Source organism: Micromys minutus (assembly GCF_963924665.1).
Source record: "Micromys minutus genome assembly, chromosome: 4".
Classification (NCBI taxonomy): domain Eukaryota; kingdom Metazoa; phylum Chordata; class Mammalia; order Rodentia; family Muridae; genus Micromys; species Micromys minutus.
In genome coordinates, this window is record NC_137973.1 from 33,575,056 (window position 1) to 33,592,302 (window position 17,247).

At 44.2% G+C, this 17,247-nt stretch overlaps 1 protein-coding gene across 1 annotated transcript in view; it reads left to right on the forward strand.

Moving 5' to 3' along the window:
- Positions 1–17,247, forward strand: part of WARS2 (tryptophanyl tRNA synthetase 2, mitochondrial) — a gene marked incomplete at its 5' end in the record, with an annotated part of 77,912 nt that overhangs the window by 52,391 nt on the left and 8,274 nt on the right. Inside the window, 2 exons of the mRNA XM_080916467.1 lie at positions 12,126–12,206; positions 14,914–14,999. Coding sequence (XP_080772593.1) covers positions 12,126–12,206; positions 14,914–14,999 — 167 coding nt within the window. The remainder of the gene's footprint in view (positions 1–12,125; positions 12,207–14,913; positions 15,000–17,247) is intronic.

Here is a 17,247-nt window from a genome sequence, read left to right on the forward strand (position 1 = left end):
TGCTCACCAAATACTGGCACACATTTACTTTGTGCCACCTTTATCCCATAGTTTAACTTTTAAGCCATGCTTTACTTATAGTTCATATGTATGGATCTTTTGTCTGCATGTTTTTCTGTGCACTGGCTAGAACTGGGGTACAGATGGCTGTGAGCTGCCACATGGGTGCTGAGAACAGAACCCGGTTCAGACAGTGCTCTTTCCCATCCCCTGCACCAGTCTCACTGTCTCCAGGATGCTGGTACCCAGTCCTCCCGAGCTGTCAGTCACCCAAGCTCAGAAGCACATCACCTTCTTCCTAAGGACCTCAGTGCTTGCGGTCCGTGGTTCTAGCCCACTCCAGCCCTTGCCCCCATGTCTGACACTGCAGAGCTGCTCATCCTCAGGATGTCACTTAAATGCACCTCTCAAAACATGTCGGCTTCACTCCATCTAAGCTGGTTTTTATACAGCCTCTTCTCTGATCCTTATTTGATGTCATTCCTAAAAATTACATTCTCGGCCACAAGTTTCTACTGCTATATTTCTGGAAAGGTGACTATGTCTACCCTCCCCAGAGCAACTGCTGGCCTGCTTACTTTTGGAAGTAATCTTTAAATTAAAGGCTATTTTGAAGCCACATCCAACAACTATACTTTCAGCTCATTCCTCAAAGGATAATTACCATATGATAATATTTAACATCACATTAGCATATTATGAATATTTCTTCCTCTGTAACAGACTTTTGACAGTGGCCTCTACAGGCACATAAAATATGCAGTAACCGAGAGAACTCCTTTCGTCTATAACATTTATAAGTAACCCATGGTGTAACAGACTGTATGTGCGTTGTCCCGTGATCGAGAAATGAGAGTGTTTGCCTTCTCTGCGGTGGTCCCAGGAGGCTAGTAATCCAGGTTAGGGAGAGGTAGCGATGAGCGAGTCTACCTGCCGCAGCGTCCAACCTCTAACACCGCCACGCTGCTCTGCCCTGCTTGGCTTCGGCTCTGTTTCAATAGTTATTCTGGTAAACTTTGAGGAATACACTGTTTGTATGTAGATTGCAGAGTTCTCCCCTCAAAACCCATGTGCAAGCTTCCTTAGGATCCCTGTAACCACAAGGTATACTTACTCTTAGCAGTTTCCTTCTGCTTTAACTTAGAAAAGCAATTGTTCCAACTCTTCAGGTGAGACAGGTCTCCCAGGCTCCTTCTCCTCATTTTTATTATTAAAAAAGAAATCACTGGGGGCTGGAGAGATGGCTTAAGAGCACTGGCTGCTTTTCCAGAGGTCCTCAGTTCAATTCCCAGCACCCACATGGTGGCTCACAGCCATCTGTAATGAGATCTGATGCCCTCTTCTGGCCTGCAGATGTACATGCAGATAGAGCACTCATACTTAAAAAAGTAAATAAGCCTTTCAAACAAGGAAAAGGGGAAAGAAAATATTAAGATGTTGCACAGACAGGGAAGAGCGGGGCGGTGTGCTGTACTCTCTCACCAGTGACATTTTATTCCCCTTCTCAGCATTACTTTTAATGCATAACTTAAGTAGCTATTGCACATAGTCGCAATAAACATTTCTGTGCACCTCTGTATAAATTAAGAAAATGTTGTATAGAAATACCATACTATCATTACACCTAATGAAACATGATAAATACAACATACATTGAATACCAAAATGATTTTGGAGCAATCTGCCCAGGTCCACACATTGGGTGTTTTCGTTTGTTGGTGTGTGTGTGTGTGTGTGTGTGTGTGTGTGTGTGTGTGTGTGTGTGTGTGGAATGTGCATGTGTGTTTCCTTCCACCTTGGGTTCTGGTATAGAACTCAGTCTGTCAGGTTTGTACATGTGTCTTTACCTACTGAACCATCTCACCAGCCCTGCAGCAGGTCTCCTGAGGTTGTTCTTTATGTCTAACTATAAGTGTGCAGCCTGTCCCTTTGACTAACAGTTCCCCAGTTCCCCACTACTGTCCCCTGATAGAGTTCAGTGTCTTCTCTTCTGTATGTGGTCCCATGGCATTTGTCTTTCTATGCCTGGTTATTTTACTTAGCATGTGCTCTCCCAGTCCCTCCATGTTGTTGCAGATGACAGGCCTCCTTCTGCTTAAGACAGAATATAATATTCTGTAGTAGCTGTTATAGTAGCAGTTTTTAGTCTGTTGATGGACATCCAAACCAGTTCCACATCCTGACCTGTAGGCCCACAGCTTATGAAAAGTGCTGTGATGGGAGGGAGGGCAGATACCTCCCATAACCCATGACATCTGACCTCACAGCCTCGGGGTGCACCCACTGTAGAGGCCATGCTGACATACTGACCTCACAGCCTCGGGGTACACCCACTGCGGGGCCATGCTGACATACTGACCTCACAGCCTCAGGGTGCACCCACTGTAGAGGCCATGCTGACATACTGACCTCACAGCCTCGGGGTACACCCACTGCGGGGCCATGCTGACATACTGACCTCACAGCCTCGGGGTACACCCACTGCAGGGCCATGCTGACATACTGACCTCACAGCCTCGGGGTACACCCACTGCGGGGCCATGCTGACATACTGACCTCATAGCCTCGGGGTACACCCACTGTGGGGCCATGCTGACATACTGACCTCACAGCCTCGGGGTACACCCACTGCAGGGCCATGCTGACATACTGACCTCACAGCCTCGGGGTACACCCACTGTGGGGCCATGCTGACATACTGACCTCACAGCCTCGGGGTACACCCACTGCGGGGCCATGCTGACATACTGACCTCACAGCCTCGGGGTGCACCCACTGTAGAGGCCATGCTGACATACTGACCTTACAGCCTCGGGGTACACCCACTGTGGGGCCATGCTGACATACTGACCTCACAGCCTCGGGGTACACCCACTGCGGGGCCATGCTGACATACTGACCTCACAGCCTCGGGGTACACCCACTGTGGGGCCATGCTGACATACTGACCTCACAGCCTCGGGGTACACCCACTGTGGGGCCATGCTGACATACTGACCTCACAGCCTCGGGGTGCACCCACCGCGGGGTTATGCCGCTATCTTGTGTGCACTCTTTTAGGTACCTCCTACTGTTTTCAAGAAGGCTGTACTTTCCCACCACTCTCGCTCATGATTTCCCTTTTCCAGAATTTCGCCAGCACATGTAAATCTTCTGACTCTTCAGTAGTAGTCATTAAAGCAATCTGAGGTGATGAGTCTAAAATAAGTGAAAAGTAACCTGAAGAGCCATCTTGTTAGGTCTGTGGGACGGATGTGGAGTTATGTGTATCAGGTGATGGGGTGACCTTCCCCTGCCCTGCCTGCTGACTTTCCACGTGCTGTCTCCTCAGAGGGAAACTCAGCTAGGCTTTGTCCCTCCTCTCAGAGTGCTAGTCCATCACCACTCAGAAGCTGTAACCACCTTTCCACTAGGTGTGAACACAGTCTCTCGCCTCCCCTGAGGCCCTACCCCAGATTAGCTAGAAAAGCTTTCAGCAGTGAGCCTTGGAAGACACAGCCTAGCCTTTCTGTCACACTACAGAGTGACATTGACTTGTACCAGAGTGACAAGGACTTAACTTCAGTTTGTTTTGTGCGCCTTGCTCTGATTGACTTTTACAGTAACTGTCAGAAGCACATTCTAAAATCATTTTTAATTAAGTCAATTCCTAATACAGTGTAGTGCACTAATCACTTGTCTAAGTTATCAGGTGGTTTGGCTGTTGTTGCTTCCTTTTGTAGCTGTAAACATTTGATTGGCAAACCTATAGCAGAAAGAACATAAATTTATTAAATAATTATCAAGATTTGGGAACTGGGCCCGAATAAGATAATTTATGCCTGATACCCCCACACAGTTATCCACAAATAGAATTAATAGTCTTTGAAATTGTGAACTAGATAAAAAAATTTTTTTTCTACCCCAGAATCATTGGGCAGTGATTTTCCCATGTGCCCTGGTTGTGTATTAGAAAAAGCCGCAGTAATCATTTTAAATGGTGAAAGAATTTGACTGTTATGATGCTGATTTTCAATAATTTTCATCTGCAGTCCTTTGCATTCTTTCTCAGCAGCCTGACTGGAACAGTTTAGGCATATTGAAGATTTTCCCCATTATTTTCCTTTTCTTCCTCTCCCACTGGCCCGCACTCACGGGGCTTCCCCTAAATATGCTTGCCATATGTGGGGAGCTTTTAACCTTCTCATCTGAAAGTATACACGAGTGTGTATGTGCACATGAGTATGTTCACACGTGCTTTCTGTGTTAGGGAAGGGTGGAGTGGGAGAATGCCTGTGTGTGCATTTGGCAGAGGTTTCCATGTGGAAGCCAAAGCCATTGTCCTTTGTTTTCAGCAGACCTGAGCACAGACCCAGTCTGAGTCCCATAGATGTTTCCAGAAGTACAGGTTTCCACATCTCTCCCTGTGACCTTCCCCACAATGTAATCGCCCTGCGGATGGAAGATAGGAATGAAGACACAGCTTTCAGGTCTGGCTGCCAGCAGAGGTCAGGATAAAAGGAGGGCTTGGAGTATCAAATATCAAATTACTCAAGATCCAGAACAGTTCAGAAAGTCAGGGGAGCAGGTTGGATCCAAACCTTTGGAATGTAGCCTCATTCTCTGGCCTTATGTTTTGTTTCCCAGGAAACTAAAATCAATAATAATAATAAATTAAAGAATACTAGGGGAGGGATCAGTTTCTGAGTGAAGGCCAAAAGGACTAACTATGTGGCCCTTGCTCCAGTATATGCACAAAACAGTTAGTTACACTTGACTCTTCTCTGCCCGAAGAGGTAGAAACCCACATCCTAAAATTAGGCAGAGTTCACATGGGCTGTGTATCCTGGTACCTTTGCAAGTGCATTTAAGTATATATTTATGATTGTTGAGCTCTCCAAGTTGTTAGCTACCCACAAGGAGTGTGTGCTCAGCTTGTAACTGAAGAGGAACAAACATCTGTGTAGACTAATGGACTCTGGGAATGTATTTGTAAAATTGGCAATACCTCTGGAGTTCCTGGGGGAGATGAGGCTCTGGATGGCCTATGGAATAAACCATAAGTTGAAGAAATGATTATATAACCAGACTCTGCACGTGTTTTCTTCCCACCTGCACCACAGGTACTGCTTTCTGGCCTACATCTGGCTACTGTCTGACTTGATGCAAAGGGACAGGAGCATAGCTTGGTTGGCTGTGACTTCAGGAAGAGGTCTTGCCTCACACTCAGAGCAAGAGTGGAGAAGTATAGACTTTTCTTCCATTGGACTGAATGTCACTGTTGTCTCTTCTCATTTGTACCACAACTGACAAATGACAGTTTTTTTTTCTTTCTGAAACCTGTTAGTGTCTACAGTAGGGGCTTAAAGAAAATGAGGTGTCACAATTGGCAAAAGCTAACTTTCTGTCACCAGCCATTGTGCGCCTCTTGTTATCCACAGGCTCCTTGATGTCGCAAAGGTTTTGTCTGAAGTGGATTGGCAGACAGCCATCCAGCTAATGGCTGTCTCTTTTTAGTCTTGTTTAGCAGAATATCTTCTGAAACTTTTTGCTTACTTTTTCTTTTGCAAGGAAATTTTGGATACTCAAGGCTGTGAGATAATAAAGAAATCACTCAGAAAACTGTGAAGATGAATGGCTGTCTTTTGAAATATTAACTTCCTTCATACGGGTGTTGTTTTTCAAAATAAAACATTGCAAATATAGCAGAAACTTTTTAACTCACTAAAAATCCATTCCATGCCTCCCTCGATGCAGCCCATATATCTATTTGGTATTTCTCGTTCCCACATATGCCTTTATATTTTTATTGCATGTGATGTGGCCATAAATAAGCTGTATTATTTCCTTGCACATTTTCAAACTATGTAAATGATATCCTGATGCAAATCTTTCTGCATCTTTTATTTCATTTCTGAGATTTGTTCTGAGATTTGTTCATTTGTTTTATTGCTGTACAGAGTTCTGGCGCTCCACAATTTTTTTTTTTTTTACCCATTTTCTTGGCAAGAATATTTAGATATTTTTTCCAGACTTATTTTTTGTTTTTACTATAAACAACAGTACAGTGGTCCTGCTTGAAAATGCCCTTTGTGTACTTGAGAAAGGTTTTCTTGTTTTTGTTGTCTTAAAATACTTTGTGTTGAGGAGGAGGGGACCACGAGTACACAGTGACCTGCGTGTGGAGGTCAGAGGGCAGTTATCAGGAACTGGCTTGCTTCCTCCACCACGTGGGTCCTAGGGACGCAGCTCAGTAAGTAGTCAAGCTTGAGCCCCCTTTCTGGCACTGGAAGATTCTTTTCTAAGTGCGTGTACCAAGAACAGAATCATGAGGAGCGTGTTCCATAAACCTTGCGCACACTGCCAGATTGATCTAACTTACATCCCCACTGCAGACACTAAGCCCTCTCCAGTGTCCTCAGCTATGTCATTGTCACTAGTGTGCCCCACGGCACACTATGCTAGCTTGCTGCACTTTGCATCTTTGCTTGAAATTAAACATTCTTTTTCTCAACCCTTCTGTTTTTATCTGGTTTTCTTTTGCTTGTTTTTGTTTTATTTTATTTTGTTTTTTTTTTTTTTTTCTTGTCTGTTTTTATTTGTTTTGATTTTTGGTCCATGTTTTTAAATTGTAGGTGTTCTTTTGTTTTGTTTTGTTTTGTTTTTTTATTGATTTGAAAAAATCTTTTACATGTTCTGAATACTAACCCTCTGTTCTTTCTCAGTGAGTGTGTGCCTGTGTGTAATTGGGTTAATTGAAATGGGAAGACGTGCCGTACATATGAGTACCATCACTGAACGCACTGTGTCCTGAACCTAGTGAAAGAAGGAAAGGGAGCTGAGCACAAGAGTCCTTGAGTTCTGCACCTGACTGTGCATTCACTGTCCCCCACGGCCTTCTGTGTCGTGACTGCTCTCAGTGTGCCAACTGCCTTCCTTGTCCTGACTGCTCTCAGTGTCCCCCACGGCCTTCTGTGTCCTGACTGTGCATTCACTGTCCCCCACTGCCTTCTGTGTCGTGACTGTGCTCAGTGTCCCCCACTCCTTCTGTGTCCTGACTGCTCTCAGTGTCCCCCACTCCTTCTGTGTCCTGACTGTTCTCAGTGTGCCAACTGCCTTCTGCTGTGGCTGCCACATTTTCCTGCCATGATGAGGGGGACTAAACCCTTCAGTTACTCTCCTTGGGCATTTTGTCACAGCAGCAAGGCAAATAGCTATAGGTGTAAAGAGGCCTTTATTTCCCTGTGGTTGAGTTCTTATGATGTGTGTTTTCAGTAATTCTTCTCTGGTTTAATGCTAGAGAGCTATTTATCACCTACAGAGTGGTTTTTAAGTTTTGTTTCTCGCATGTAAGACTGAGTTATGTGAAACTTAGGAATCTGTGCATGTTTCCTAAAATTCACATTTGCCCTAGAAAGCAGACATCCTGCCAAGAGCCACACCCTTTGGATTTCCTTGACGTGTCCACTGATGTACCTTAGCTGCTGGAAGGTGAGGACATCGCACACATCATGGCCAAGCAAGAGTGGTTTTTGAGGGTTTTTTTTTTTAATGTTTCTTTCTAATTCAGGGTCTCTCTGTGTAGTCCTGGCTGTCCAGGAACTCTGTAGACCAGGCTGACCTCTCACTCATAGAGATCCACCCGCCTCTGCCTCCTAAGTGCTGGGATTAAAGCGTGCACCACCACTGCTGTGCTTCAAAGGCTGTTTTACCAGCTAGAAATAAAGCCACCTTGTTCTTTCAGGCTTTTGTTTGTGTGAAAACTCTCATTTTTAGCTTATGTGTTGCCTGGGTCTCCCATTGACACCATATAGTTGGATGTTGTTTTTTTTACCTAATTGACCATTGTACACTTTGACTGGTGACTTTAAACATTTATTCAGCTTACAGATAGGGAAGAACCTAATGTTGTCTCATGATTTGTTCTGGTTGTTTTGCACCTATCTTGTCCTTTCTTCCTCAGTTGGCCCCTTTTGTGAGTCGGTGGGTGTTTTGTAGTATCAATCTTTGATTCTTTCACTTACCCAAGAGGAATCTTTAAGCACCCCATGCTTGCCCTAGCTCTCTTTGTTTTTCTTTGAGATGAGAATGGGGAGTTCCTGAGAAGGGGTTACTCCTTCAGACTAGACTCCGGAATGAAAAGATAGAAAGTCAAGGAAAATCTACAGGTATCAGAATATATTATAAATAAAAAAGAGACAATGTCTCTTAAAATCAAGAGCAATTTGTTGCCCAGTGTATCCTAAAATAGGTTGATAAATAAAATACTTCAGAATAAGAAAACCTATGCACAGGGGTCCTTATGTACACAGTGAGTCACAGGGCGTAGATAGAGGTGACTTTTGAAGCTGGCACATAGAGTCAGACTATGTAGCTTGGGAATACTAGACCAGGAAAGAGTTAGTGAACTCTTGATATGCACAGCCCAGTGCTCATCGGCCAGTGTGAGTACTGACAGGAGGCAGCCCAAGTGAAGAGAGGGAGAGAGTATCACTGATAGTGTGTTCTTTTAATTAAAATCAGATCTCCAAACAAGGTTCTTGTTAAAGGGATTTGTCATGGGGATGATAAGAGTCTAATAAAAATAACTCAGCATGAAATTGCATGTTTCCGAGAGGAAGCAATAAATGGGAATTTGCGAGTCTGAATAGACCATAAGTGTCTTTACTAAAACTTCCAGGACGAGATTCGTGGGAAGGTAGCATTTGCACAGGATGTAGGGAAGACCTAAGGAACTCTAAGAGTGTGTCAGAGATTTGACCCAAGAATTACTGAACCGGTAATTGACTAGGTCTGATTGATATCTAGCAAATACATATTTTGAAATCAGCTTCCTTGTGCTCTTTTCCTTAATTTCGTTTATTATTTTAAAAATATAGAAAAATGCAGATATTGGCCTAAGGGACACTAATGTCCTCAGCACAAAAATGAATGTCGTTAGTATCGTATTTGCTTTCCATTCCTTTTAGTTAAAAAAATTATGGATGATGAGGCTGGTGAGATGATTCAGTTGGTAAGGTGCCTGCCCTTAAGCATGAGGACCCAGGTTCAGTCCTTGTCACCCACATAAAAGCCAGTTACAACTCTGTAACCCTGGCACTAAGTGGGCAGAGTAACCCTTGCAAGGGCCCACTGACCAGCCAGTCTGGCCGAATTGGTGACTTCCAGATTCAGTGACAGACTCAGTCTCAAAAAATGAACAGAGGAAAGAACTCCAGTGTGCGCCTGTGCACGTGCACACACACATACACATACATGCACAGGCACTCATACACACACATACTTCATGCATGCATACACACTCATACATGCACACACAAACACACAGCTATTGTAAATGTGCTTGATACCCTCTCCGTAAAGTTTGTGAAATTTTTAAAGGAATTTGACACTGGCTTATGGATATTTGAGTGTATAATCTCACCCCAACTAATTATAAGGCTAGGACCAAACCTTTATTTTTATTGGTTAAGTGTCTGTCTAAGCATTTTCAGTGCTTTGCTTTGTGTTACACTATATTACCTGAGTTTCTTAATAGGTAGATCCTACTTGAAAGTTTTGGGGGAAATGTGTTTTGATTGAGTTACTATAAATACTCAATAACACGTTAATTTTTATCAATACTGGGATGTAAGTTTTATACATAAAACACACATACACACGTGCACACTATAAATGTTTTTATTTTATGGGTATGTGTGCTTAGCTTGCATGTATGTCTGTGCACCACTTGCATGTCTTATGCCAGAAGATGTAGAATTTCCTGGAACTGGAGTGACAGATGGATTTAGTCACCATGTGGGTCCTGGGAATTGAACCCAGGTCCTCTGGAAGAGCAGCCCATGCTTCATCTCTCCGGTCCCATAAACTTTTACAGTCGTAGATAAAGTCGAACTTTTTAAATCCTTCCCTGTATATCCCTTTCATCTCTCCTCCTCACATCTATTTCCTTCTACCATGGACAGCCACAATCCTGAACTTCATATGGTCAGGTAGCTTATAACTGGTACTATTTTTCCACAAACTATTTTGTGCTTCTCTGGGGATATATCATGCTATAAAAAAAAAAAAAAAAAAAAAAAAAAAAAAAAAAAAATGTGAACATACTATATTGTGGTATCTTTCACAGGTTTTTCACAGAACAGTGTGTTTGGGTTTGGTCTGGAGTTTTTGGATTGGGGGAAGTTGTTTGTGACAGGGTCTCACTCTGTAGCACTCTTTGGCCTGGAACTCACAGAGATCTACCTGCCTCTGCTTCCCAAGAGCTGGGAGTAAAGGCGTGTGCCATCACGCCTGGCAGAAAGGCATATTCTATGATCTGTATGTATGGATTCAGAATATCATTACACCACTGTACTCATTACATTCCTCATTACTGTGACCAAATGCTTGAACAGAAGCAACTCGGCGAAGAGAGGGGTTATTATGACTCACAGTTTGTGGGTACAGGGGGAGGATTAGGCAGGGATAGCAGGATAGCAGGGTGGCTTTCTTCTGTGACGATGGGGACACAAGGTTGCATGCTCACATCTCAGTGGATCAGAAGCATGGGGGGACACCGTTGTAAGTTTTTTGTCATGTCAAAGCTAAGTGTTGGACCGGCATTGAAAGGAAAAACGTCTAGCCTTGTCCACACATCCACAGTCACTTGCTGTATTTTCATGCCTTTCCTCCATTCAGTAAAGGGGAAAAGGCTTCTCTCACCCTTTTCATGCCTAACGCTAGTGTGATGGCTGTGTTCAAATGGGAATGTGTTTTCTCTGGTGACTACATTCTGGGTTAGTGTTGGCGTCAGATAGCTGTTTGTTTACAGCAGCAGTGAGCAGTTTTCCAGGACAGTGCTGTCATTGCCACTGCCTTCACTGAGACCCAAAGACCTCTTAGAAGAAAAACGACAGACTCCATCCAGCAACTTGCAAAACTTTAAAAGCAGTTCCTTGTCAAGCACGTGAAAAACAACTCTTCTCTTTCTATATAACTTGAGAAGAAAAAGAGAGAAACTGTCTTACTCCAGATGTTGGAGTGCTTGTGAATCCTTGTTAGTGAATCAGGCCTGGGCTGGTTCATCCCCAGGCCTTTATGTTCCCTTTGCAAAACCCACAGAGAACACATTTGGGGCCACTTTGCAGAGTTGGCAAGAGTCTCTGCTTTTTAAGGGAATCATATGGACACAGAATGCCACAATCAATAGACTCAGAATCCCCAGGGCCCAGAAAAGGGATGCTTAGGGCTCACAATCTAGGTCATCAGTTAGAATATGGCCTGGGCCCAAGAATCATCCCAATCCTTGCCAGGTTTTGCGTACTTGATTAAATTTGATTCAAACAAAACTAGGTTGAAGAGAGTTTGTATTTTTTTGTTGTTGATTAATGGTAGGGGGCAGAAAAACAAGAGAAAACACAATGAAGGTGAAGAAAAGAGAGGAGGAACTAGGGTCTCAAGACTCTGGAGGACAGGTGGTGTAGGCAGGAGCTTTCTTATCCCTGAAGATCTGAAAAGGCCAAGTCGTTCCGATGAAGCTGGATGCCTTTAGCAAGTGAAAAGTACTGTAGTTATGATCACGGATTTGAGGGTCAGGGAGGAATTTGAATGTGTGTGGGGGAGGGCAGAGGGTGGAGGAGAGGACAGGAAACTTGATAGATTTATAGGTTAGCCTGGCATTTCAAGGGGATGAATGAACTGGGCAGTGGTGGTGCACACCTTTAATTCCAGCACTCAGGAGACAGAGGCAGATATCTGAGTTCTAGGCCAGCCTGATCTACAAAGCTAGTTACAGGACAGCCGGGGCTACACAGAGAAGCCTTGTCTTGAAAAACAAACAAACAAACAAGATCAAGGGGGTGGATGCTCTAGGGTGTAGTGGAATTCATACTGAAGGTACTGAAAGAGCTCTGGCCACCTCCTCACTGGGGATGCCAAGAACTTAAACAATAAACATTGTATTAGTTGTCTTTTGTTTTCTTTTGTTTTTTAGTAACTTCTTCATTATCCTTACTGGTGCCAGAATCATATCCAGCCCTTCACCTGTATTCTTTTAATAACCTTGACTTGGGTTGTTCTCAACTATTTCAGCCTGTCCCTGTTGTCCAGTTAGTACTGCTTAGCTGCAAAAAGACAATGGCCACCTTTCTCTTTCTCTTTTGCAGGTGTCTGAACACACCCAGTTAAGTTGGATCCTCACGTGCATGGTGAGACTGCCTCGGTTACAGCATTTACACCAGTGGAAGGTAAGTGCCAGAACATGAGCAATGATGGGAAGGAAGCTTTCATTCTGCTGTGCCAGGTGCTGGGGGTCCTGAGGTCACTCAGCACCCTGGTTAGCCACCCACTGTTGGCTAGAGCTGTGTCGTTCCAGCTCTGTGTCAGTATCAAGTAGAAAATAGAAGGGTCCACCAGGACTCTTCTGTTACTTGTTTTATCTGTATTTTGATAGGATTGGTAATGACTTTGAGCCCACTGCATTACAATTACAAACAATCAGAATCTCCGGGGTACAGGTCCCTGGTGTTGCCTCCCATTTCCCCCCTGGAATTAATGTTTTCACCATGGGGACAAGAGACAACATATTTCATTTAACGTTTAATAAATTGAGCCCAGGCAACAGTTCAGACCTACAGGGGAAAAGAAAAAGGCTGTCTCTCTGGTAAGCTGTTTTACTAAGAAGGGTAAATGAGACAATTGGGGGTGCTTTCCTGCTGTTTCCTTTCGAAGTCGGTACTTAGAGGTGGGTATTCCCAACCATGTCAATACTAACTTCAGCGTCAGCTTCTCTTGAGCATATTTTCAGAGCCATTAGTTTCCTCAAAAATTGGTCTTCAGAAGCCATCCCCTAAACTGCAGAAAGAAGCCCCCGTGAAGTGATTGTGTTGGAACGTTGTGGTCTGAGTATGTGCCTGTCTCTCAGATCCTTACCTTCAAACCCAACCCCCAGCAGCTGGGCCTTTGAGATAAGAAGGGTGGGTCCCTCACTAAAGGGCTTGTTGTTCTTATGCGACAAGCCACTTCACTTCGCACAGTAAGGGCACGAAAGGAAGCACCATTCATCCTCTTGGAGGTGAGCTTGGGGTCCAGGGGAGGCAGTGGAGTCTCTTCCCTAGCTCCAGTCTTTGTCTCACTCCTGTATTCCCTGATTCTGTTTCCGTTCTGTTGCTCACAGCAGAAATGGCTGTCTTGTATACATTCAAAGACCTGACATTAAATAGCACACTGAAGGTGATGCTGCAGATTGACCAATGGTCCAGAATTGGAATCAACATCTCATAATGTTCCCTAACATATTTTAATTTTAGGAGAAGCTTTATTGTTTTAGTATAACATGTCACTAATTCCTGATGGAACCGACTAATGAAGTGAATTTCAGTGTCCCGGGAAGATGTGCTGAGATCACTTCCGATGAGACAGGAAACACAACAGGAGTGATGTGAAAGGCAGGTCAGGGTTGCTGAGGTCAGCAGGGCTGATGGGGAAAGCAGAGCAGGCTAACAGCACTCAGTAAGTACTAGTGTTCTCTGCTTCACCACACTTCCTGTGTAGCTCAAGACCACTTGCTGATATAAAAGCCCAGGACTGGAGAGGGTGGCTCAGGAGTTAGAAATATTTCTTATGCTTCCAGCACCTACATTGGGTTGCTCACAACAGCCTGGAAAATCAACTTTCGAGGATCCCTTCTGACCTGTGTAGGCTCCTACACACATATGGCTTGCACACACACAGGCACACGTGTACACATAAATAGTAATGGTAATAATAATAATAAATTTACAAATTAGACAGCAGGATGACTCAGCACTGGCCTGAGGACCCGTATTAAATTCCCAAAATGCACAGTGGCAGGAGAAAACTGACTCTCCAAAAATTGCTCTCTGACATCTACGTGCAAGCTTGATGTGTCTTTGCCTGAGCACATGCACAGGTGCAAGGACACACACACACACACTCTCTCTCTCTCTCTCTCACACACACACTAAATAAATAAATAAATAAATAAATAAATAGGATTTGCCTGTGGGTTTAATGAAACGCTGGGGCTGGAGAGATGGCTCAGTAGTTAAGAGCACTGGCTGTTCTTCCAGAGGACCCAGGTTCAATTCCCAGCAGCCACTTGGCAGCTCACAACTGTCCATAACTCCAGGGGATCCAACACCCTCACCCAGACATACATGCAGGCCAAACACCAGTGCACATGAAATTAAAAATATAACAATGTATTTTAATAATGCAACACAGCTTTCATTTTCTAATCTCTCTCTGACATTTTTATTTACGTGTGTCAGAGGCGGACGAGCAGTGGCGTGTGGAGAGCAAAGGACGACTTGCTGCAGTCGGTTCTCCGTATCCAGATGTGGGTCCTGGGGATCGAACTTGGGTCATCAGGCTTTGTGTCAGGCACTTTTAATCGATGAGCTGTCTTGCTCACCCTGGTAGCTGCTTTTCAAAAATGGGTTTATGTTCCTTTTTCCCAATTTTTCCTCTCTAAATTAATCTTGTATGAACTTTACCCAGTAACTTTGTGCTAAGTGTTTTTGAGAAACTTGATTTTGTAATAATTTCTGAACATAACTGATTCAGAATCCAGAAAACTCCTTTGTCCTTAATGAAGTGAATGAGAACTTGAGGCGGTATGAGATCAGACCTGAGGCAAGGGACCATGTGTGTAGCTCAGTGGTAGAGCTTGGGTGGGCTTTGCACAAAGGAGGCCCCAGCTCCCAAAATAAAATAAAATACCACGGAAACGGTAAAACAAATCCCTCTCACTTCTGAAGCCAGGCACATGAGCATGATAAGCAACCAGATGATGTTAGAGCTGCTGAAATGGACAGAAACATGTTATTACAGGTGGCTCCAGAGCATACTGTGCTTGCTTTCAAAGTTTCTTAATTGAGCAATATTGAGGTTGAAGTCAGATGTCTTTCTCTTCTCTCCTCGTTTCCACAGGCGAAGGCTGCGAGGCAGAAGCATGAGGGGACAGTAGGCCTGCTCACGTACCCTGTGCTCCAGGCCGCAGACATTCTGTGCTACAAGTAAGGAGGGATGCCAGCCCAGGCACCTGCACTCTCGGTGACAAGAGGGAGGCCATGTGTGAATGTCTGTTTGTTTGCTCATGGCAGGGTCTCCCTGTGAATTTGCAATCCTCAGGCTCCTGAGTGCTGGAATCACAGCCATGTGCCACATGAGAGTGTTTTTAATTCTTAAAGAAAAGGTTTGACTTGTGGAAGAGGGGAACAAAAGGATCAGATATACCAGATGGCACTGAGTGTCTTTCAGTGACTCACGAGTACCATTCATAGCTAGTGCAGAGTGCCTTCTGTGTTAGAGACCTGTGTGTCTGTGTGTCTGTGTGTGTGTGTGTGTGTGTGTGTGTGTGTGTCTGTGTGCTAACCTGAGAGCAGCCTTGTAAAATGTATCATTGTTACCTCTGTTGCTTAGAGATATAGCGGGGTCTCAGGGTGCTCAGCAGCAGATGCAGGGTCATGCTAGCTAGTGAGGTTTGGAGCCAGGGTCTGAGTCCAGAAAGCGCTTCCATCCGGAGATCAGGAAAGTTTGTAGTTTTGGGTCTATTAAAGGGTGATGGAGGTGGTGACCAGAAATAGCTAAGAACACAAACTGTTCATCTTGTGGCCAGGAAGCAAAAGAGGAGAGAAGAAGGGAAGGGAAGGGGGAGAGGGAAGAGACAGGAGGAAAGGATGACAGGAGGCAAGAGCAGGTACAGCGCTCATCTGGCGTGGCACTCATGTGAGTGGCCGTTCTCTACAGGAATCTGTTTTGTTTCCTGTATTGGGGATTGAACTCCAGACCTCACACTTGCTCGGCAAGCACCCTACCACTGTGAAGCATTCACAGTCCCTTTTTGTGTTTTGGCTTCAGAGATGGTGTGCGGCTAAGTTGTCACTCTGTGTGAATCCATACAGCCTTCAAATATGTGTTCCCGTTGCCTTGGCTTCTAGGTAGCTGGAATTCGAGGCTATACCCAGACCCCACACCCAGTTTATTTTACTAGGCTGTGCCCGCCTTGCTTCTCCTGCTGTAAGAGGACATCATCGAGCTGCAGGAGAGGAGTGGTTACCATGCTTTCCTAGTAGAGTTAGCACGAACTCTACTTAATTCTTTCCTTCTTCCTGATTTGTCAGATCAGTTATTGTCATAGATTTCAGCAATCACACATAACTGCTTCCTTTCCCTTAAGTTGAAAATGTTCATCTTTTCACTGCTTCCCTCCCACATATTTGATTGCCGGCAACACTGAGTGTGTTTTGGCACCAATATGGTGTCAGTGAGCCCCTGTGAGGCTGCAGCCACTGATGAGAGCTCCTGCGCCCGGCAAGGTGCATGCGCATCATGGAAGTGCTGATTGGAGGCTGATGACGGTGCATTGCTCACTGCGATGGGCATCTTAAAGCAGTGATGCACATATTACAACATTGCCTATTTCTGGGATTTTTCATGTATGTTTTTAGACCACAGTTGGCTCTAGGTAGCTGAAGCTGTAAAAGCTAAGACCATGATAAGAGGCTACTGAGATATTGAGATATGTTTTTATCAGTTGTCTAAAGTCTAATTGGCAAAATGATAATATATGCATATATATTTACATATGTACATATACATATAGCAGTTCTTTTATTTGCAAGTTAAACACGGAACACCTCTGGGAGTTATTGAGAAAATTACATAGGACTGATAGCACATGGTTGAAACAATATGGTCATCTAAACAAGAGCTACATAGTGACAACATGGGACGTCACACCAGCTGAATAGGAGAAATCTTACATGGCTTCAACCCACGAAGTGCTATAGGCAGTTATGGTTTTTTAGACACAGGAGGACACTGTTAGAAGGCTGACATTAATGAAGTAGATTTCTAAGATCTCAAAGTATGTTTTACACCACCATTTTTAGAGTCAAGTCTGGAGTTGCAAATGTCCTGGTATCATACACGAAACTGTAGTGGTTCAGACATGGCAGGTATCTCTGTGAGTATCCCGCTGACTCTTCTCTGTCTCAGTCTACCTCCAGTGTCAGCAGGACTCAGTCACAAAAGTCCTAAGTGTTTCCAGGGTAGGCATTTCTTTCCCATTCTATAGAATTCCATCTTAACTATTACAGGTCTCATCAGTGGTTAGAACAGTGCTTCTCCGGAGCCTCAGAAAGGTGGGTGGGCATTGTGGTAAAACTCCTCTGTTCCCTTCTGATTTATAGAGACTCTGTTCAGGTGAACAGGTTAAAATGTTTTTCTATAAAACCAGACAGTCATCTACTCCAAGATGGG